Source organism: Salvia hispanica, chromosome 1 (assembly GCF_029641045.1).
Source record: "Salvia hispanica isolate PSC_SH4W2 chromosome 1, Shi_PSC_v1, whole genome shotgun sequence".
NCBI classification, from domain to species: Eukaryota; Viridiplantae; Streptophyta; class Magnoliopsida; order Lamiales; family Lamiaceae; genus Salvia; species Salvia hispanica.
In genome coordinates this window covers 5752061-5776632 of record NC_142692.1, presented here as the reverse complement: position 1 = coordinate 5776632, position 24572 = coordinate 5752061, and the positions used below count along the sequence as shown (strand labels likewise).

The 24572-nt window shown below is 34.7% G+C and overlaps 3 protein-coding genes across 6 annotated transcripts; 2 read left to right on the top strand and 1 right to left on the bottom strand.

The window, feature by feature from the left end:
- Positions 1-1120: 1120 nt before the first annotated feature.
- Positions 1121-2850, bottom strand: LOC125223392 (LOB domain-containing protein 30-like). The gene is made up of 2 exons (XM_048126522.2): positions 2391-2850; positions 1121-1715 (listed from the first exon to the last, which is right to left on the bottom strand). The coding sequence occupies exons 1-2, from the start codon at positions 2691-2693 to the stop codon at positions 1344-1346; spliced, it is 675 nt and encodes a 224-aa protein (XP_047982479.1). The 5' UTR covers positions 2694-2850; the 3' UTR covers positions 1121-1343.
- An 11022-nt stretch (positions 2851-13872) lies between these two features.
- Positions 13873-15286, top strand: LBD19 (LOB domain-containing protein 19). Its single transcript, XM_048123509.2, has 2 exons — positions 13873-14227; positions 14975-15286. Exons 1-2 carry the CDS (start codon positions 13934-13936, stop codon positions 15221-15223), a joined length of 543 nt encoding a protein of 180 aa, XP_047979466.2. The 5' UTR covers positions 13873-13933; the 3' UTR covers positions 15224-15286.
- Positions 15287-20785: 5499 nt separating this feature from the next.
- Positions 20786-24220, top strand: LOC125223181 (AT-hook motif nuclear-localized protein 1-like). Of its 4 annotated transcripts, none has more exons than XM_048126196.2 (6): positions 20786-21044; positions 21612-21999; positions 22257-22324; positions 22398-22529; positions 23550-23711; positions 23791-24220. In XM_048126196.2, the coding sequence occupies exons 2-6, from the start codon at positions 21657-21659 to the stop codon at positions 24034-24036; spliced, it is 951 nt and encodes a 316-aa protein (XP_047982153.1). In that variant the 5' UTR covers positions 20786-21044; positions 21612-21656; the 3' UTR covers positions 24037-24220. The 4 variants fall into 4 exon arrangements, with proteins under 4 accessions (XP_047982153.1, XP_047982152.1, XP_047982151.1 ...); XM_048126195.2 differs by having other exon boundaries at positions 20787-21044; positions 21603-21999; XM_048126194.2 differs by having other exon boundaries at positions 20787-21094.
- The last annotated feature ends 352 nt before the right edge of the window (positions 24221-24572 follow it).

Genomic DNA, 24572 nt, shown 5'->3' with positions numbered 1-24572 from the left:
CGAATACATTTTATCCCAATGTAGCAAAATACCAAATAATTTAATCTACTTAATTTTCTCTCTAAAATGTTTCATACTTATAAAAAAAATTTACAACAAACCCATTCTTACACATTTTTAATCTTAACTAACCTTCATTGAGTAAGAAATTTTACAATTTCATAATTCAGTATATATATGTACTCTTGCATTGTTTTAACTTTTAAGCTTTTAACACCTCTGGCTTTGGTAATGTTTTTATACTTAATGTTGCAAGTTTACTTTAGTGTTTTGGTGTTTATATTTAATTTTATTGTTTATTTAGTCTTTTTTTCCGTAATGGCACCCAAGTCTCTAAGGTTGATCATGTAATTTTTTGAGGTTAAATTAATTGATGTTTGTATTGCCGTATTTATAGAAAAATTATTGGGTTTACTTTTGAAACTTAAAGTTCATATTTTCAGAGTGATTTTTCATAGTTTAATTTTAAAGTTGGACCGTTGGTATTGTTTTCAAATTGTTAAGGTAATTTATGGAGTATTTAATAATAATAATAATTATTATTATTATTATTATTATTATTATTATTATTATTATTTTAAGTATGCATGTAGTTTCCAACAATTTAATGGCATTTGTTTGCAGACAATCTATCAATTTGCAAAAAAAAATGACTTATCTTACTAAAATCTCCAATCACACATCCTTATTTTATACAAATTCCAACCACAAATTATCATTTATTTTGACGAAAACGGTTTAAATGAATATAATTTTAACTGTACCGCCAATTTAATTTTATCACAATTTACATAAAGACTTAATCCTTAATGGACATCAGTAAAATCCTAAACGGTAACCTAATTGGTGGAATAGAAGGTGGGTTCATGATTAAAATGTTACTAGTATTAATCTTAATTCACATCTATAACTGATCAGTACTAGATGTCGCACACAAATTAATTAATTTACTTTCTATGCTACAAGTACAAATTAATTATCTATTAGTCCAGAACAAATAATTTTATAACATAACCCTAGAGTGTTTAAACATGTTCATGAGCTAGAATCAACTAATAGTCAAATTAATTAGTGCCAAAACCCTCAACTGCACATAATTCATGATCGCAATTTATAAATATTAACCAAAAAATGCAACTGAAATCATCATTCAAAACGGAATATAAACAGCAGACAAGAAGTTAATAAAAACTGTGATCGATCAATCGACCATAAAAACAAAACGTACTCACTTGCAAGTAGGAGCACCACAAATCCCCTCGAGTTTCAGTTGAGCAAATTAAGCTACTTGATTAGCAACTAATCACTCCCAATTATTTTATTTTCCACCATTAATCTCTCCTCTACCTAGAGTTGGGCGGCAAAGTCGACGAAGCTTGATTCCCGCATCGCACCACCATCGGCGGAGCGTGCCGGTTCAGAAGCTCCCGCGCCAGCTCTTGAAGATCGCCGCCTCCTCCTCCTCCGGCCGCATTGGAGAATTGACGCTGCTGATCGATTTGTTGCCGCGGATACACGCTCCAAAGCGAGGGAGGCGCCACCATATCCCCGCACATTGCCGAGAAGTCGTACGCCGCCGGGATCGGCGGCAGGTCCAGTATCGACTGCGACGCCGGCACCATCAGCTGCTGCGGCTGCAGCGGCGGCGGTGTCGGAAGCTCCAGTGCCGCCAGGTGGGCTTGTAGGTAGGAGAGTTCTTGCTGCAGATTCACCACCTAAAAAAAATTTCCACACAAAAAAAATCACATGTAATTAATGGTGGTAATCCAATGTTACTCCAAATAATTTAGTCAACACATAGGAAAATTAGGCAACAAACAAATCCTTGTGGTTAAAGCAACTGAACCGAGAGATTCAGACACGGTCACTTGAAATAATAATAAGTACTATGATTAAGACTAATTAATCTTATCTACACACATAAGATTGGAATATTCAGCCCTAATTTGAGTTCCCAAATGAAGGGTGTGATTGATTGGCAATGAAGATCGACGATGAATAATTGAAGATGTCGATTGAAATGGAGTAAAGAATCCAAGCAGTAGAAAACAAAGATGTGTGGATTGATGAGGAGGAGCAGGACCCCCATTGTACACACATAACCAACCGACCAAAACCTTAATAACAGCAAAAGATGAAGAAAAAATTGGGAGAAAGGAAAGCAGGAGTATACTAGATTTATTTTGGCAGATAATCATTTTATAGAAAATGAGTCAGAAATCAGGTTTCTTGATTTCAGTGAATCGTGTAACTATTCCCCCCATTCTCCATTACTGTGTGCTAATCTTCTAGTTACATTAGTTGACCAACTCTGATGCGACAGATCTTTAAGGATTAAGCATGAATTTGTTAACAGAATTAAGAGAGCAATGATTTAAAGAGAGAGGGACCTGCTGTTGGAGGGCGAAGATGTGGGCGACGCAGCCGTAGATGGGGTCGCGGAGGCGGGACTGAGCCTCGTAGCAAATGGTGACGACGGCGTCAAGGCGCTTCTGAGACGGGATGTGGTGGAGGAGCTTCGACACGTTGCTTGCTCCAAACACCTTGTGCACCGCCGCGAAGTGGGCGGCGCCCTGCTCCGAGTCGAAATACGGCGCGAATATGCACCCGGCCACGCACTTCCGCCGCAGAAACTTGCATGCCCCGCACGGCCCCCCTCCGCCGCTGCTTCCCGCCGCGTTTTCACTACTCATGATCTCTGACTGAGCTGCGATCAACGCCACAAATCAAAAACACAGGGTTTTCATTATTATATATGCAGAGAGAGAGAGAGAGAGAGAGAGAGATAATGGTTTTAATTTTATCTCTCTAAATTAGTAGGAGTACTAATTTTGTTGGCTTTAAATTAGGGTTTGGTGGTATTTGATGGGGAGGGGGTGAGGGGTAGGGGGTGGTTTTTAAACACAAAATGAATACTTTGAAGCCACGCGATGAAGCAAACCCCCCATTAGCTGCTTGCGTGAAGCAAACATGCGATAAGCCACCTGCCTTTTTATTTATCTCGTGATTTTCCCTTAATACAACTCTTTTGCATCTCCCCTTTTTTCCTTCTTATAGGAGTCCTAATTTAAACTTAATTAAAATCATCTTTAAATGGTCACAGTTGAGAGGGATTGAGTTGGCTACTGCATGTTTTGAGCAGCCAACAATTGAAAAGGACTAATTTCTACAATCAACAAATTGTATTTTTAATCTCCTATTAGAGTATTTTATGCTATAGAGAATAGTTTAACTTGTACGCAAGTGTGATATGAAATGTAAAACACATTAGTATTAGAAGCAACGGCATTGTGTGTTTCAAATTAGAGTTTATATTCAATGTATAAAACTATTGAACCATCCCGTGAAATGAAATATCGAATGTGAAATTAAATACATCACGAATTCTTTATTTACCGTAAGTGAATTTTTGATGGTCCAGACATACCATGTGGTACAGTGGTAGTGTATTTGGACTACTAATTATTACTCGTATTAAAGACAATCGACCGGTCAATGTTCAGTTACGGTGGAACCGAGATTCTCGTTTGAGATGGCCTAGTCATAAAGTAAACACAGTTGTAACTGAAATATAATGAGAATTACGCGTTTTTAAGTCAGAATAATCGTGAATGCAAATACTCCTATGTAACAATAATTATCGCCCTGTGTAGTACCACTTCAATTGATTATAAAATAAAACATTCTATTGTCATAAATAATCCAAAAAAATCAATTGAAGGTTTATATGAACTATGCATTCTAATTATACCGTAATAGATACGTGTTAGCAACTTTTATATTCCATTTTCAAGTTGCGGGTCGCGCAATGGTAAATTTTCCAAATTAACAAAAATAGAGATAAGTATAGAAAGTGTTTATTCAATTGAATTATTTCACTACTTGTTGTTGTAGCCTGTATGTAGGCCTGTAGCATATACAATTTGGAAATAAGACATCATCAAGGGAGATACACTGAATTATATATAGGAAGAACTTCTTTTTAAAAAAATATTCTTATGAAGAAAAATGATGAATAACCATATGTGCATGTGTGTCTATTTGAGAAACTTAAGGAGTTTGGTGTCTTCCATATTATGTGACGTCCGAATTTGAAAATAATTAAATCAATCCTACATAAAATTTTGTCGACCTATAACGTCTTGAATTAATTTAATGTAAAAATAAAATAAAAAATACCTTATGACAGATACGAAATTATATGGATATATATGTAATTCAAATTAAAGGAAAACTAAGTAGTATGATTAAAGTCTTATAGTAGTACAAGATATACTACTATTTTCATTTTTCTATGCCAACCACCGACCTCTCGATCATGAGATGGGTTTTAGTGTTACAAACAATAAATTTTGTAATAACACAGTACGTGGATTATCTGAATATTCGTGTACAATTTCAATAGAGAGTTATTTCAGTCAAAAGAGTAGCATTTTCTTCCGTATACGAAGGAGTGTTGGTAGGACTTAGCAAGACCAATGGTTAATGATGGCTCGTGCGGTTTTGCAAGAATACGAAATAATGAGATCACTGATGTAGTAAATGATGCGAAGAGATGCAAAAATGAGAATAGAAAATGATGATGCAATGATTAATCAATATTGAAGAAATTAGGAGATTCGAAGGGGGTAAGACTTGTAAGGAATGCGTCTAATTTTGAGAGTCTAAATCAAAAAGTAGAATTCATATTGGTTTAAAATTTGCTCGAATTTCTATGCGTGTATGAATTTTGCTCGAGGAATAAAACAAGAAAAAAAAAAGTTGATTGTGCAATCATAATCATGGTATTTTGTTTCTCATTCGAAATTTCCAACTTTTGGAGAATTTTATGATGAATCTACACGTGCACACACATACAACATTTTATTTCTTACATAAACCACGTGAATTATCTATACTATAGTAGTATATATTAATAAAAAAAAGATACCGTATTATTTCCATTATAGGATTGGTTTAAATTGAAGAATTTTGAAAAGAAAAAACAAAAATAGAATATATATATATATATATATATATATATATATATATATATAAAGCCATAAAAATATTTGTAAAAATGATCTTTAATTTGATGAATTTATTGATAGACCCCAAAGAGTGAAAAACATACCCCTAACGCGAAAAACTACTATAAACCCCCCCAAAAAATACGAAAGGGTAATAAAATATACCTTCAAACGTACACAAAATTCCAAAACGACGAGATTAAAGTATAGCTGAGAATTATAAACAGAAAATCATAATTAAAAGCAAAAAAAAAACAAACCTAGAAAATGAAAACGTAAAATCAAACAAATTTGATTGGTAGCTTAATGAATTGAAATTAATACTCCTTGTTTTCCTCACTTAGAATGAAGTTACTACATAACGAGGGTTAATTAGATTGTGTAATCTTGTGGTTGTCTATTATATGAAAGTGTGATGTGAAATTGATATATGTAATGTTATTTAATGTATGATTGATTATTATTGATGTAAGAATTTAGAGTACCTAAAGAAAAGTATTGTAAAATGTTCTCATGTCCAGAACTTTCTTTCTACATTTAATGACCCAAGTTTACTTAATTGAGTTTCAAATGTTAAAAATTCCTATTATAAATGGATATGAAAAATAAATAATGAACTGCCCCAGAAGAAAATTATGGCATAAAATGGTGAACATATGGGTATAATATACGGTTTTATAACACTACAATAAAACGACCTATGAAGACATTTGATGGTAACTTGTATTTCTAAATATACCACTCATGTTTTAAAAAGTATTTTTATTGTTGGTGTCGCAACTAAAAAAACAAAAAATTAAGTTAATTTGTCATTAATTAAAGGACGCTAGCTTTCTTTTGGGTCCTAAATTATTGACTTTTTAAAATTTCCAATGCAAATAATTATGTCTCAACTATTGTGTCCTTAAAAGATACTGTAAGTTTTTTGTAGTAAGCTCGAAATCATGAAAATAAAGATACTTCTTTCATCCACCAAATGTTGTCCATTTTGGTCATCCAAAAAATATTGTCCACCTTGCTTTTTCTCATTTTTGGCAAGTGGATTCCACTTTCCACTAACTTATTACATTCACATTCTATTATAAAACAAATATAGTAGTATATAAAAGGGTATTCACATTCCCCTAACTCTTTTTTTTTTTACATTTTTCAAAACACACACAAGGCAAATGTTGACGACATATAGTGAATGGATGGAGTACTATATAATACTCAATTTATTCCATATTAGTTGAGTTATTTTGTCATTTTGGTACGTTCCATAATAATGGAGACATTTCATTTTTAGTAAAAGTCAATTCATTTCTACTTATTTACTTTTCTCTCTTACTTTATTATCACTTTATTTTTATTTTTTACTATTTTATTATCCTTCACTTTAACTCATTTAACGTCATTTTTCTTAGATTATTTGCTAAATAAATGAAAAGGAGGGGGTAATAGTCAACAATTTCAAACAGCCACGTAGGATTAGATGATGACAGTCGTAACCGTAGGGGAACATTGTTGACATCACCACTTCTGTGAGATCGACTCAACTTTTTGTCTTCTAGTGCAGTTGTACTCTACTACTCCGTATAATGCATGTCGCAATTGTACACGTCTAACTTCCACATTTTATTATTGCAAGTCGAGTATGATATCAAGATAAACCCTTATATTTTAATTCATTCTTGCAAAAAGAAATTTTACTACAGTAGTATATTTTAATTCCATATTGCTATATTGTGGGTTCATTTCTTTAAAGATTACAAATTAATAGTACTATATTATCTGCATCAATTTTTTTGTTTTAATTTTAATTATTTCAAAATAAATAGTACTCCCTCTGTCCCATAATAATTGTCACTCTTATTAAGGACACGGGTTTTAAGAAACGTAAAGAAAAATTAGTTGGAAAAATTAGTGAAATGTGAGACCCACTTTTTTATATTGGTTTTAAATAAAATGTGAGTGAAGTGAGTTAGTGGAATGTGAGACCTACTTATCATTTATGGTAAAAATGAAGGATGACAATTATTGTGGGACGGACCGAAATAGAAAAGAGTGACAATTATTGTGGGACGGATGGAGTAGTTAATTTATTTCATTTAAAATTTTAGTTACATTTATATTTTATTTTATTCAATGTACATGTCAATCATATTCCACATATCTAGGATTTCGCTCTAATCTAGTAAAATAACTTCAAAATATAAAAAAGGAAAGTGAGATTTTTTTGAAAAATAATAAAACGTAGTACATCTCTTTTGAGATGAAAAGAATAATTATAAAGTATTCAGTGTATATCTTAGTGTTTTCCTTTAAAACTCTTGATATCCATTAAATTTTATAAAGTGGTCATTAATTTTAAAATTTTATTTAGTCATTTAAGCATTTGACATCTAAAAATTGAGCAGATAACCAATTGATCACAGACTGCAGCTGAAACCTTCTGCAACTTTGTTAACGATTGCTCGCACTTCAATGCTCAAAATACTAGGGCAGTTAAATTGAAATGAAATTTATTAGTAGTGAAAAAAGTGTAGTAAAATGTATAGTAAAAAAATGAGAGAAAAAGAGGAGGTGAATTGTGAAGAAGGATCAGCAACAGTGCGTAACGGCGCCATTGCCGCGCCGTCCGGCTTCTGTCTTAGTGTGAAAACGAAGCAAATGAGATGATGGACTATTTCTGGCCCACCTTTGACCGCCACGTGTCTGCATTACACCCCAATTCTGACACATTATTAACAGTCCAACACTGTGCATCCACATACCTATAATTAGAACATTAATACGTAAAAATAAGGAAAAATACCATTTATATTCAATATTTTACACGTGTTTTAACCGTATATATATACATACGCAAACGATGTGAGTGCTACTGGGTGGAGACATCGCCATTTGAGGGTGATGGCTGAAACTTCAATGAGATGGTAGAATAATTAATACTCCTTCATAAATTTACTATTCACAATTTTACCAAATGTTATACTAATAATGTGAAGAAGTTCAAAAAATGTAGAGTACATCATAAAATTGTATACTTCCATTTAAACATACTAGGTCGAAATATTGTAATTCGTATAGTGCTATTAATTTTAGAATTTTGCAGTTACAACATATATTCTTTTAGGAATTGAGAAATATCAGAAAATTACTCTGAAATGGCACCATTTAATCGATACGACATCATAGTTTTACAACATGTACATTACAAGTATTGTGACAATTATATTACATACGTTCAATATGTAAAATTAGTATTATTTGATGGAGAAAATAGATGAGATTGCATTAAGATTGCGTAGGATTAATAAACTAATCAATTTACCTTTGAGGTGACGAATAATCACCCATCCAGTCGGATGGTTTGGAAGATTAAATGGTAGGCCGAATTACTCGTTTTAAGTCGAATCATAGATGCAGAGCAAATATTTTAAATATATTAAATTATTTCATAAGTAATATCTTATCAAATCACACACCTCTTTTAAAGTTTTGAATTTGCTTCTACTAGCTTGTGAAACAAAATTTACATATAATATTTTAGATTTAATTCAACTAAAAAAAATAGAATTTCTAATGCGGCATGCTCAATTGTCAAACGCCAACAATGAAATTCATTGAGGAGCACACAAACACGAGTAATTTCCAAGTCATTAATCTAGGAATTGGCAAGGCCTTGACGTTTTCTGCAAGAAAAAAGAAATTATATTTAGAGATATATGTCGCATTTTTTAGGCAACAATGCTTATACTTAAGTTTCCAGCATTGGATGTACATGTATACAATTATTCGACCTCACCAAATAAATATTTAGCCGTTTGACTTATGTAACACTGATTATCTTCCCTAGGTTTTGCATATGTAGGAGTATGTATTATTGTATGCCTACATGTATGTCATTTATTGATCATCAACAGTGGAGAAAATTCACTAAGTCAAACTATTAGTTCAAACTTCAAAATTCAAACAATTAAAGTTGTAAAGCATTAAATATTTGCGCATCTATATATGCCGCTTACGGGATTAAATATTTGATAATGATGATTGATGAGAATGTGGGCCATATAAATTTTCATTAAAACTTAAGCCCATATTTAGTCGAAAGCGACACAAATGGCCCAAGCCCAACCCCAAAAATAATGATTATACTTATAATAGAATAGAAAGAAAGACAGTTATTTGTCATTGGTGATATGATTTTTTGTGATTCAATGATTGCAAGTCTAAACTTATCAAAAGAAATTTTTAATATGGAAGTGTGAGATGATGTAAAATTAATCACGGAGCCAAATAATAAATTAAGTATTTTGCTTAAGCAAAAATTTATTTCTAACCATAAAATAAAAATATAATAATAGCCGCCTATGCTTAAACATGCTTTATTTCATAATTATAGAAAACAAAAAATTTTAAATCAAAATTCTATCCGTTGATACCGGCAAGACCTAGATAGAATAAATATAAAGAGCATATTTAGTAACTTATGCTTAAGAAAATGGTTATTTAATTAGAAATACTTACCTTTATAGTATTTGTACCTAATGATAGGAACTCCGTTGTTCATGTAAGTAGGAAAGCAGTAGTAGATAATAGTTTCAACTTTTTTGTTAGCATATAACAAACTTTTAACAAATTAGCTATACAAAAAGGACAAGTACAATACAGGCCCTAACTTTTGGACTTGTGAATTTGAATTCTACAATACATTTTTTAATAGTTTGTTATATCACTTTTCTATGTTTCAATTTTCTAGCTAAAACTTTGATGTTAGTTTCTATAGTCTCGAATTTTATATCCAAATTGATTAAGTAGATATTTCCTTAAACAAAACCACTCAACTAGTTTTACTAAATTCTTTTTCCAGTATAATTCCTAATGGAACTAATCAATTTAGTACTGGCCATTTTCCGTGACACAAATTGAAAAACATGCATTGCAAATTTGCAACATGAAAAATTGGGTGTAAAACTTTCAATTTTCCCAGGAGTACTCCTAAAATATTCAAATTTACAAATAAGTAAATTGTAAGTACTTTTTATGTTACTATAGAGTAGAGGCATTTATTTTGTACATGGAAGTTATATAACAAAAGTTATTAGATTTTCAACTAGGAGTATATTTGTGAGGACATTCAAAGTGATGCCTTAAATTCGGAGCTCATCTTAGAGTTTATCTTCATTTCTTCCTACCACGTCTGCAACTCATCCTAGAGCCTATCTCCGTTCCATGCAATGGGAGCTCATAACACAATCTATCTAATTTTCACATCATCACTATTTTATATATTTCACTTTTAATTGTTGGTGTATATATAGGGGAAAAAAAAAGAAAAGAAAGAAAAGAAAAGGAAATTGCCACGGCCGCTGGATCGACTTCAGAGCGGAGGCGATGAAGAATGGTGATCGGTCCCCTCACCACAATGGGGTCCGATGATGGGCGATGGGGTGGCCGATCGCTCTGCGGTGGCAATCGGCCTCCACAGTGAATAATCTGAAGGGTTGTTTGGTCCAAAGCTACGAGAAGGGTTTGCAGAAATATTGTGTAAATAGGCTTTAGGTTTAGGGGGAAAAATAATGAGCAATCACTTCAACTTTGATTGCTGCTTTTTGCCATATGACACTACTTTTTGCAGATTTCAACTATTCCTTTCCTAATTTATACACTACTCGAACAGTAGCGAATGTTACTTTGAATTAAAACAAATTTTATACTCTACGCACTATAGCTTGTAATATAATTATATATACGTTGGACTATTTTTTGCAGAGTTGGTAGCCTTTGTCAAATATAGCAAGTACTAAGATGAGTATTCAATACTACTGTTGCCCAATTTTATTTTATATCTTTATATGAGTAAATAATTTTTAAAATTGTTATACAGGTACTTATTACCAGTGGCGGATCTAGGGGAGGGGTCGGTCGCCCGACTATTTTCCCCTTATCGGGACGTAAAATTACCATGTCCGTTCCATCCGTTTGCCTCCGGCGTTGCCCCGAACTACAAAAAAATTAGCTATGTCCGCAAAATTATATTCCGCCCCCTCCGTTTTCGGATCCTGGATCCGCCACTGCTTATTTCTATTACTGAATTCGTGAGAACTCATAAAAATTTACTACTAGTAAAGATTTTCATGACGAATTTCATTGGTACGTTTCAATTAAAAGACTGAAATATAATTGATTGGTTTTGTATTATGATTAATCATTAATCAATAAAACATTTGATTAGAAAATGATAAGGAAGTTGTGGGCCCAACTGAGTAGCCCACGTGTGTTAGGGGATAAAATTTCAACCTCGATATTGGTGGTGGGCTTGACTTGGACTGAACCCATTCAACATCATTTAATTCGTTATGACCGCAGCCCATCAAATCCATTTAATTCAAGAAATAGGTTAAATTGTTCCTATTAAAATTAGTTTTAAAAATTAGATAAAGAGAATAAATAAAATATGAGTGTATAAGATGGATAAGTGAAAAGAGAATTAAGAACAAACTAAATGAATTGATTCTTGCGAGAAAAAAAGAAGAAAAATAATTCGATTACAATGGAATAGAAACAAAATATGACTCAATTGCAGGGTCGGAGAGTATAAAATATTCAAACTGTTTTAATCTGGAGTGACTCAACTTGATAACATGCTTTATTCAATTTCGACCCTATACGTTGAAATGACCAATGATTTTTGTGGGTCCTAACTCCTAATCGGTTTTTTCTTTGGTGCATCAGATGAGAAACTGAGCATTTAGACTAGAGGGGTGTTTGTGAAAAGTTATTTCAATTCTATCATAGTAAATCATAAAGTATTTGCACTAAAAAAGTTATTTACTCAAAAAAAAAGGGGAAATTACTTAGTAAAATGGGATATATCAAGCACTTTCTAAATACTTTAGGTGTCGTTATTTGCTTTGTCGGCATATTTCTCCATCTACTTTCCAATCACTTGAAGGTGAATCTAATTAACCTCTATATCTATTAATAAACGAGCTTTATTAGTTATATACATTTGCCCTCCGTCCCCAAAGAGTATGAACTAATTTTTTTCGTCCGTTCCTGAAAATTATGAATTTTTTAATTTTAGAAAATTAAAACAACATATTGCCCCTAAACATCATTTTATTACCATTACCACTAATAACTTATACCATTACAATAATGTGGACTCCACTCTCTACTAACATTATTTTCACTATCATTTCTCTCTCTCCCTTACTTTTCCCCTTATTCATTAAAACTCGTGTCAAACTCATTGTTCATACTCTTTGAAGATGGAGGGAGTAAATTTATTTATCTACGGTAATCCAAATATATATTTAATCTAAAAGAAACAGTAGGGTAATATACTGCAGTACGTACGTAATAAAGTTTCTATCTAATACTACTAGTAATATTTGTAAAATGTGTATGTGTACTCATACATTAGTCACTAGCTAGTCATATCATCTCCAACTCAACTACAATTGCGATTGAATTGTTTGACGTAAAAAAGGACTACTAATGATAAAAAAAAGAGAAAAAAAAAAACTTCTATAGATAATAGGTTTTCAATTTAAACTTTATGCATGGACATTTCAAAATTCGCCAAAACTAATTAGTTGTTGCATCTAGCATGCACTGATACACCTAAACTTTCACCTGTATTCTTGGTACTACTAATTAAAGTTATTATATGAAATAATTAAGGTGTCACCCATTGAACAATGGATCACTTAATTAACCACAAAACCCTACAATCATTATTGGACAAAAAAGAGCAAATAATTTTGTCATCACCATAACCTCGGTTATAGTAAAACTACTTGTCTGTCAATTCAATCATGAGTAACATTTATAATCATATTTATTGAAATTTTCTTTTCATTTTGTTGGGACATTTTTCAAGAATTTGATCTAAGTTTGAAAATAAGTAAAATCAGAAATACTCTGTCCACGAATAAGAGTCTTGTTTTTCTATTTTGGTCCGTCCATGAATAAGAGTTTCGGTTCATAATTACTATAAATGGTAAAGTACCCCTATTCCACTAACTTTCTTTCATCCTCTTTTCTTAAACTCGCGCTGAAATGAGACTCTTAATCGTGGACGAAGGAAGTAGAAGCGTAGGGGGCTAGGGTTCTGAGTGAGTAAACGCTCTCTTTCTCTCTGTCGTGTGTGTGAGAGAGAGAGAGAGAAGAGATTGATGGAAATGACAGCAGAAAAGACTTGGGAGTAGTGGGAGAGACGATGGGATGTCTGTCTCGCACGTGGGAAGTAGTGAGATGATGCAGATGCAGTTGCAGTGGGTACCTGCGGCGGTTCAAAGTAATGCTGTCCCTTGATTGCCTTGTTTTGCTTCACGCAATTTATTAATTTCATTCTCATTTCTGCACTTTGCTGTATCTATACGTTTTACCCATGCACTACCACTCAGTGTTATCAATATACAACCTTAATTTGATTATTAAATTTATAACATTTTCACCATAATTTCGATTTTAAAAAAAAATCTTATATTAATGTGAATTTAGTATGTGACTATTAATTTGAGATAAAATGTTAAATCATGGTCTGCTTAATTCAGTCACTGATCTCAACTCCACATTATACTATACTTTTTTCCAGAAATAAACTGATTAAAGAAAAATGGATCATTAAATCTATTTTGATCTCATTTTTTTAATCTAAAACAATTTATATGTGAATATCTGGCTCAAATCTTTGCTTTTTCTTAGTACTCCATATTGAATCATTAAACACTAACAATTTGAGATTAAAGCTACCCTTGATGTAAGTACTATCAACTGACTCACCACCTAATACAAAATCTTGAGTATATATATGTGTGAGCATAGACACATAACAACAAAGCCAAAAAACCCTATCTTCAATTCTCCTCATAAAAAAAGAAGAAGTAGAGTACATCTTCATCTCATCCATTGAACAATTAAATTAAAGGATGAGCTGCGTGGTTGAGGGAGGTGGTGGTGGGCCTTGTGGAGCGTGCAAGTTCCTTCGACGCAAGTGCGTAAAAGGCTGCGTATTTGCACCGTATTTCGACTCCGATCAAGGCGCCGCCCACTTCGCCGCCGTGCACAGGGTCTTCGGGGCTAGCAACGCCTCCAAATTGCTGCTGCGAATTCCGCCGCACTGCCGCCTCGACGCCGTCGTCACGCTCTGCTACGAGGCCCTCGCTAGGGTTAGGGATCCCGTTTACGGCTGCGTCGCTCACATCTTCACTCTTCAGCAGCAGGTTTTTAATTAATCTTCCACTACTTCTATATATACCTACTCTCTATTTTTCTCAAAATTATTTTCATGTGATGATTTGATATGTAATCTTGTACTTCACCTCGTTATTATAGTGTAATTCTTTTTCACGTATGATAATGATATGAAAATAGGACCTGAATACATCATTTTTTTTTAAACAAACTATGGTAATATAAATTACTACTCCCAATATTCATATTCCTTTCTTTATTTTTATATATCCTTTCCAAATTTAAAAGTATACGTATGTTAATTAATGTGGATCATATAGATTTTAATTTAATATTTGGTAGTCTGTGGAGCAAAGATCTCATTTTAATGTGGGTGAGTGTTAGGTTTTAGGAGTTGTCTGGACATATAGTAGTAGAAAATTAGATAGATGAAAAAAAAAAATTGTGATGATTTCGGAAAAATTTAATTTAGGGCAAAGACCTTTTACTCGCCACAAAACGCAACCTCTTTTGGACTTAGTTGCATTAAATGAGTTTTGGGTTTTCTAGTTGGGTTATGGATTCAAAAATGGGCCATGCCTAAATTTAATTGGATAAATACCGACATCACAAGAATGAAAAGAATTTATTACATTTGTCACACAATAAAGTCGACAAAAGACGCCATTTCGTATATGAACGAAAAATTAAATTCTACTACTATGATTTATATTCAATTTTGTTTGATATCGATTTAAAATTTGACCAAAATTAATGTACTTATGTTGTGCATTTAGGTTGTGAATCTCCAAGCCGAATTGGCGCACACTCAAGCTCGCATCTCGACACTTCAGCACACTCCATCGTCGCTTCCGGTGCTTAATTCCTCCATGGTGGAGACCTCGCCTTCGTCGTTGGGGATGGTGAGTTTTTGCAGCTCAGTTGATCAAGAAGTTGAAGATGATGGTGACCTCCAATCACTAGCTCGAGAATACGTTTCCAGATACTTCCCAGGAGTTAGATTTATGCCTCCAACTCCACACTAATTGGGTCACCTCTTTTTTTGTTATCTTTAGTAGTACTATCTATATAGCTAGCTTCATCTCTTATTTTCTTGCATGACTCCTTTTGAGTAGTTACAAGAAAGAAATTGTGGGAAGAATGTTTATTCAGTAATGCCAATCATATTCATAGTTAGTTAAGGAGAGAAAGATATAAATGCGGAGGACCAATCAAGAAGCGGAGATCATGGTACAAATGTTACTCCCTCCGTCCCAAAAAAGTTGAGTCGTATTCCTTTTTAGTCCGTCCCAACAAAGTTGAGTCATTTCCTTTTTTTAACAAAAGATAAAACATCTAATCACTTTTTTTTATTTCTATCATATACTTTACTCTCTCTTATCTTTTCTACTTTTTTAATCTCTCCTATTTATTTAATATAAATTCTTAATCTCCGTGGCTAAAAGTTTTGTCTCAACTTTTATGGGGCGGAGGGAGTACAAAATAATTCTCCTTCGTTTTCTAAAAATAGGAACTTTGGAAATGGCACGAGTTTTTATGCAAATTGAGTGAGAGGAAGAAAGAGAAAATCTGGATAAAGTAAAAGAGATAAGGGAAAAAGTAGTGATACTTATGTTAATGGATTGTGAAATTTATTTTTTAAAACTAAAAGTTTGTATTTTTAGGAAAACGGATCAAGGAAAATAGTAAGATAATCTAACAGTGATACAAAAATAAAGCTGACTAGATTCATTGGATTTAAATATATTGTGAAACTTTGTTATACATTTCAAAAATTGAATTAGATGAGAAACTTCTGTTCCATTAAAAATGCAACGTTTTTCTTTTTTGGTTGTCCCATTAAAAATGAAACGTTTTCTTAAATGAAAACAACTCTGTCTTTACTTTTTCATCTCTCTTACTTTACTCTCTCTTCATTAACTCATAAAACAACACTACATAAAATCCCGTGCCGATTCTCAAATGTTGCATTTTAAGTGGGACGGAGGAAGTACTAATCTGTATATTTTTCTACGAAATGGAATCGACAATATAATTGTTAAATTTCAATTTTTCTCATTTACTTAAGTAGCATATAAATGAATGTCTTTGTGCGTAGGTTATCAAAACGAGCTTACATAATCAAAATAAAAAATGAAATGAAAATTTCTTGTTTTAATGAAATAGCCCCCATTTCGAACGTCACAAACACATCGTGTTTTTTTTTATATAAATCGATAGTAATTAAGAGAAATTGAATTTTAAAGTAGTAGTACTCACCCCGTCCTCGAATAGAACCCCTATTTTTCCAATTCTACCGATTGCAAATAGGAGCCTCGTTTCATTTTTTATTCACATTTCATTAACTCATTCTTTTCAAATTTCACTTAGTATTAATAGTACTTATTATCACTCTATTACTATATGATATCTATGATGCGAATAAGCACTCCTTCCGTCCACTCAAAATGTCCATATTCTTAAGTGACAGTAAAATTTTAGAAAAAGTTATTAGATAGACTAAGGTTGTCAATAATAGAAAAGCCCATGGCCCTGTCCAAGCCACAAAAACTTGGTCGACAAAAAAAAACTTGTCCACCCTAATGGTGGACAAAGCCAAGCCACATATTAATTATTTTTTTCATTTTTCGTATATTTTAACTTATCTAGAATAAAAATTATCGGATTATAATAATTATAAAAAATTCATAATTTAATAAAATATTAAGATTATAAAAATTGTAGAGAAGGGTGTAAAATGTGTGTAATGTGAAAATATGTGGAATGAGGTATTTATAAATAATTTTTGAGAATATTAAAAAAAATCGGAATTGGGCGGAGCCGCCGCTTTTGCCCAAGAGCCTCGGCCGAGTCGCCACCGTGCCTCTCCCATGGGTGCCCCCCCGGAGCTGCGGCTCCCCTATTGTGGATACTCTAAGTAGAGTGAAAAAATTGTTGAATACATATTTTAATAAGGAGAGAAGAAAGGGATATTTACAAATATAGAAGACATTTTGAGTGAGACAAATTAAAAAAAAAATGTGAACATCTTGAATGGAAAGGATATAGTATATAAAATGGAACTCATATACTACTCCCTCCGTTCCAAGGAAGATGACCCTTTTCTTGGGTGGCACGAGAATTTATGCAATTTTATTTTGTGTATGAAGTGGAGAGAGTAAAGTATGAGAGAATAAAGTAGTGATAAAGGAGTTTCTATTTTTAGTAATGAATCATTTTAATTGGGACAACCCAAAAAGAAAAATAAGTCATTTTCAATTGAACGGAGAAAATACAAACTTTTTTCCACTAATTTTTCATAATATTTCTTAAAATTTGTGGCTGGACTACTTAGCAGAGTACTCCTTCCGTCACACTTTAGGAGTCTCGGTTTATCATTTTTGGGTGTCTCATTTTAGGAGTCTCGGTTGGAATATTCCCTAAATGGTATTAGGCTTCATATTCCACCAACTTTTTTCCACCCACATTTTATTATAAAACTAATATAAAAAAATAGGACCAACATTCCACTATCTTTTTTTACCAATTTTTCTTTACATTTCTTAAAACTCGTGCCGAACTCAATCAGGACTCCTAAAATGGGGCGGAAGGAGTACTAGTTTAGTCAATTTGTCACGTCAAAACTTCTCCACCGATTCCTATTCCTCATTTCCAATAAATATTTTTCAACTACAATTCTACCTTCCACTTTTCCAAAAGTGAATGAGCAATGATAAACAACCAAATTTTGTACAACCAAAATAAAGTTATATTAATAATTTGATGTATTAGTTATATATTAAAATTATAAATATAGTAAGTGGATAAGTTAAAAAGACTTATTAGCCTTTAACCTCATTTTTTGTATTTATATTTGAATTTTCTTTCTATTATTTTTAAAATTTGAATTAAAGGAGGCACTAGTTACATATATAATTCTAAAAAATAAAAAAATTATAAAAAATCATAAATATATAACCACAATATTATGCACTTTCCATGTACTATATATGTATCTAAGAGCACTCCCAATGGAGGTGGCGAATTCTCGGCGATAAATCGCCGATTATCGCCGAATTATCGCCGGCCATTGTGGCGAAGTCGGCGATAATTCGGCGATAATGTTACCGTTGCTTCGCCGAGTGGCGATTTATCGCCGGATTATCGCCGAGCGATCGCCGGCCACTGTGGGCGACGCTCGGCGATAATCGGCGATTTTTAAAATTTTTTTTTTTTTTTTTGGCCGAACGGCTATTTTATCCCACCCCTATAAATATTTCATCCTCTTCCTCCATTCATCACCCACAAACTTCATTCACACAAATTTTCAATCTTTTTTCTCTCCATCTTTATTAAATGAGTTCTGATTCATCGTCTCGTGCTCAGTCCGACGAGGAAATATCACATTCTTCTTCCGAAGAAGAGGTACCTCCCGCTCCCACCGGATGGGATGTAGCGGGTTTCGCCAACAACCCAATCAACAACTATATCTCCCGCTGCATACAAAGCGAGATCGCTCGAATGCAGCAGCCACCCCCCCAACGGCCAATCCGCCGGCGGCGCCGATACATCCCTCGCAACCACACTGGTGCGCACGATCGGCTGTTCGCCGATTATTTCGCGGAGGAACCACGTTATCCGGCAGATGTATTTCGTCGCCGGTTCAGAATGCGCCGCTCCCTCTTCCTGCGCATTGTTAATGCGTTGTCCGCGCGTTACCCCGAGTTCCGGCTCCAGCGAGACGCAGCAGGGAAGCCCGGACTATCGCCCCTACAGAAATGCACTGTTGCCATCCGGCAGTTGGCATATGGAGGGTCCGCCGACATGTTCGATGAGTATCTGCAATGCGGCGAGACGACTGGCAACGAGTGCCTGAAGAATTTCTGTCAGGGCGTGCGAGAGATATTTGGGGAGCACTACCTTCGCTCGCCGGACGCAGCTGACTGCCAGTTCCTACTGGATTGGCACTGGAGGACCCACGGCTTTCCGGGGATGCTCGGCAGCATCGACTGTATGCACTGGCAGTGGAAGAACTGCCCAACCGCGTGGCGAGGCCAGTTTACTACCGGCTACAAAGGTACGCATCCCACCATCATTCTTGAAGCCGTTGCCGACCAACGGCTTTGGATTTGGCATGCTTATTTTGGTATAGCCGGGTCGAACAACGACCTAAATGTTCTCAATTCCTCGCCCCTTTTCAACGAGCGGATCAACGGATTAGGCCCCTCCATCGAATTCACGGCCAATGGCAATGTGCATAACATGGGGTACTACCTGGCTGACGGCATCTATCCGCAATGGCCCGTGTTTCTGAAGACGATCAGATGCCCACTCGGAGATAGAAGAAGGTATTTTGCCCGAGCGCAAGAGTCTGCGCGCAAGGATGTGGAGAGGGCATTTGGGGTGCTCCAATCGCGATTTGCACTGGTAAAGGGTCCGACGCGCTTTTTCTACCAGGGGGATATTGCCGATATCATGTATGCGTGCATCATCATGCATAACATGATCATCGAAGATGAACACGAAGGCGTCCTCGACGTCACCAACGACCCAAGTGTTGCATCATCGAGTCACGGTGTCTCAACCGAGTCCGCCCGCCAGGGTGTACCGCACAACGAACATGAACGGTTCCAGGCGTTCATGGACATACACCAGAAGGAGGCCCATCAAGCACTACAACACGATATCATCGAAGAATTGTGGGCAAATAGAAACCGCGCCCACCGCCCTTGAATTTTTTTTTCTTTGAATTTTTTTTTTGATTTTTTATTTCCATTCGTGTACTTTTTTTTTTTTTAATTTTCTTCGTTGTAATGTGTACCCGTGTTTAATACAACGAACTTTATTACTATTTATTTGATTTATCTTTATAAATTAAATAAGCTAGCTTTATTATATATAAAAATAAAACAATTAAATTAGTGATGATGTAAAAATGAAATGTTGAGTTAGGGAGAAATAAGGGAGAAATAAGGGAGAAACCATTGTAGGGGTTGGCTAAAAACTGGGGATAAAATGTGATGCTGATGTGGCGCTGATGTGGCAGGAGTTAGGGAGAAATAAGGGAGAAATAAGGGAACTCCATTGGGAGTGCTCTAATATTTTAATTAAATTCATAAATAAATCTATTTTTTTGTCAAATAAACAAGAATTTGGTTGTACAAAATTTGTCACATAGATTTATTGAAAGTGAAAAGCTATTTGACCATAAATGTGATAAGCATAATAAAATAAGTAATAAATTTAAACTATATATACATAATAATATAACTACTCCACTGTCTTATGCTTATCCATAATATAGATAAACAGCTTATCAAAACAACCAAAAGAAGTACAAAAAATTTAATGTCCCACCTCACAATCACCAACATTAATAACTCTGTCCTAATCACTCCCTTGACCTTAATCTTTTCCCAAACGTTAAAAAGATGAGTGGCTTAATTAGTAATTAAAGCTAGTTTTCGTGGTTTATCATCTCAGCTAAAACATCTGAGAGAAAAGGACACAAGGCAAGGCAGGTCAGCTGCAAGAACCAGAAAAGTTAGACAAATTGCTACTCCTTTGGTCCCCATACATCATTTAATAATGCCTTCTTCTCCTTTAAATGCAAAATATTAATTCTAAATTCAAAAAGAAGCTTTCACATTTTTCCATTAATAAAGATTATTACTTTACCTCCATTATTTCCACTGGATTAATTAGTTTTGTTCTCCTAGATCTTGAATTTCTGAGCCGGGCTCGACTTAATCACATCAGCTTTTGTTTCTTGATTTGTGGGCTTTAGTCAAAATTCGTTCTTGCTCGAGAAGAGAAGTGGAAATAACAAGAAATTAGTTTCAGTTTTCTTGAAAACTGTAATTAGCTGTAAGTGGAGCTTGGAGCTGAGGGGTAGTAATAGTTTACTGTGTAAAAGTGTGAGTGTAATTTCTCCTATTTCCTTTTTTTAAAAATTTTTATGCCAAATTCTTGATTTAATGAGTTTACTTGAGCTGTGAATTTTTGTTCTGTTAATTTTGTCACCTTTGTTTTTTTTTAGGGTATTTTTACCTTCTGTTTGTTTTGTTTGTTTCTGGGTTTTGCATGGCTTGATTTCACTTCCTTATTTTTCATGTGATTGTGGCAAAAGATTTAATCTTTTTGGATTTGGGATGAGGTTAGAGAAGGTTTCAGGTTTGGACATTGAAAAAAATGCTGATTGGGATTTTAGGTGTTTCAAATTGTGGATTGGAATTAAGAAAGCCCATCTTTGGTATTTCCATATTTAGCATATGGGAAAATATTTAGCCTTAATTGTTCACTATTTTAACATTTCTTGATTAATTATGAATCTTTTTACCTACATGTTGTTAGATTTCCTTACTTCTGGCCTTAGAGCAGAATAACTGTTATGAACTCAAGTTTATGTGGTTGAATTTTTTCAAGGGATGTCAGATTTTTAGCATTAGCATATCGCAGAGAATCTACATTAGAGAGGCTATGGATTCGGAGAAAGCAATGGTTTCTGGAGTGACAGTTATCGGGCATGGAGCTCCATCCACATACCATGTAGCTCCAAGGATGGAGAGTTCTGAATTTGGAACTTCTCAAATGACTCCACCAGTGATGAATGCAGCAGGCTCGGAGAGGAAGAAGAGAGGCCGGCCGAGGAAGTATAAGCCGGACGAATCACCAAGCGGAGCTTTTTCTTCTGTGCAGGTATCATCGTCTGCTCCACCTACTGCTGGCAAGGCCTATGGGGAGGATGTTAAGCCAGGTGCCCTGGTCCGGGCCACCACTTCCGAGAAGAAGCATAAGAGTAAAATCGGAACAGAAAAATTAGGTATTAGTATCGCGTTCTGTTTCTCATCAGCTGGGGCTTAGATGCATATTTGTTTGAAACGTTGCTTATGGTGTTCTTGATATATTTCATATATCTATTTAACTAGGTTTGTCAGTCACGTTCCCTTCCTTGGAATATATGAGGTTTCAAAATGGAAAATCTTAGTGGCACTTGCTTAATTCAAATGTCCCACAATGTTCATTATTGGTTTATTTGATACTTTGATCAAGTTGCTTATTTCTTCCTTGTATTGTCAGATGACTGGATTGAATGTTCAACTGGCTCAAGTTTTTTACCACATGTGATCACTGTGAATGCTGGCGAGGTATATTTGTCAAGAACTAGAGGAAACTTATCTCGCAGTGTCATTCACTGCCTAACTTATTTATGGTTATTAGGATATCTCATTGAAGATAATGGAGTTCTCTCGACAAGGGCCGCGGGCTGTGTGCATAATATCTGGCAGTGGGAGAGTGTCAAATGTGACACTTCGACATCCAAATTCCTCTGGTGGAATCTTGACTTATGAGGTAGCATTTAAAAATTTGAAATCTCAGCACATTTTCATACTATTAGATTGAATCACAGTGAAAGCAAACAGAAGTATAATTGAAGAATTCTCTCAAGAAATATTCTCATTGTTCGCATTGTCTCCAGTACTTGCTCAAGATCGGATAACTAGTGTTGTCCACTCTCATTTATCTTCAAGAGCTACTACCATCAACAATTTTTAGACTTTTACTGTGTTACAGGAGTAAATGTGCCTTTTTGAATGTATCTGCACCTACGTTTCATCTTGTTCTGGCATATATAAAGAATATGGTATTTGCTTCCAAGTAGTTGGTCTCATGATCAAGATTGCCATTATTAAGATGTGATTGTCTTTTCCTTCCTATTTGACTTGGATGATGAGGTTCAAAGGTTTGTGTATTTCTAATATGTTGCTGCCTCAGATTCGTCTCAGCTAGGGTATAACAATACATTCTGATCCATGAACTTCGACACTCACTCTTGTAGTGCTTTAGTATAATGTTTAGCTTCTCTTATTCAAAGTTACTGCACCGAGCTGAACTAGTGGTCACCATGGAATCATGTGAGTCCATACCTACACGGCACAAGAAAAATGACCATTGCACCATCATTGTTAGTTTAACCTCCTTGTTCAGACTGAAACAACGCAGGCTCAAATATAAGATCTGGAGCAATTGCTTTGTTTTGACCCGATTCCTGTTCCCATTCAGTGGTTCAATCTCTCTAGAAAGGCACCATGACGTGATCTTTGCTGGAATCCACACAGGCATTGGCTATTTTAGTGGATAGTGGCTCAACATTGCTAAATTCTACTTTGCCTCTGTTTTAACCTTAACAAAGATACATATGCGATAATCAGTGTTTCTAATAAAGCATTTTAGCCGTTAGCATTCATGATTATAGGGCTTCTAACCAAATTATGTGTAAGGTCTAGTTGTGTTACATCATTCATAGCTGCTCTTTGCTTCCATTTTCTATGATCATAACTAAAAAGGTTTCTTCCAATAAATGATCTCTAGGGTCTTTTTGAAATCCTTTCCTTTTCTGGATCCTTCACACCAACGGAGATGCCAGACAAATACGGAAGATCCGGTATGATGACCATAACCTTGTCTGGAGCTGATGGTCGTGTCGTGGGAGGTTTGGTTTCTGGATTGACAGTTGCTGCCACTCCAGTAAAGGTATACTTCTATTTCATCTCCCTCTCTCCATCATTGCCACTGCTGATTTCTTGAAGGCTATTTATATTCCCTCTCTCAGATTGTTGTTGCAAGTTACCTAGTGGGAAGTTCCCATGAGCTCAAACCTAAGAAGCAGCAGTACACAGTTAATGCATCGGTTCCGGGTGGCGCCCCTTTGTCGAACCAGGACAAGAATATCTCCGGCACCATCCAAGGGCCTAGCTGCTCCAGCTCTGCTGACCACCCCACTGGCTGGGCAGCAATTCAGACTGCAGAAAAGTCGAGGAGTTCCACGGCCGACATCAATATATCACTGCAGGGATAGTCTTAACAATCAAGATGTTTTACTCTTGGTAGTAACTAGTAGTAGTAAACTTATCATTGTCTCCCTCCTTAACAAGTGACCTCCATGACACAATGCTGCATAAAATTGATGCTCTTTTCACCATTCTTAACATGTATTGATGGTTATCAGGCTTGTGCAATGACAGATTTCGTGTTACGTCTTATTTTCACTCTTACTAATAAACGGACACGTGGATATCGCCAGGCTGCACCAACATTATAAGTCTAAATAAATTGCTTAACATTATGCTACTACTTAATAAGTTCTTGAGTGACTAAAAAATTATGGAGTGGGATAAGATTTGAGTGTCTTCTCTTTGTAAAGAAGTCAACCTCTGATAAACAGCTGCCTTTTAGGTAACTGTCTTACCTACTCTGTAATATAATCAAACTAATGTAATGATTCCAATATTCATTTAGGCAGTGATTAGTAAGCTATGCAGATCTCTCTTTACTAGTTTGATGATAGTCTCTCTCTATCAGATTGTCATTATAATCAAAGAAGAACTTCAACAA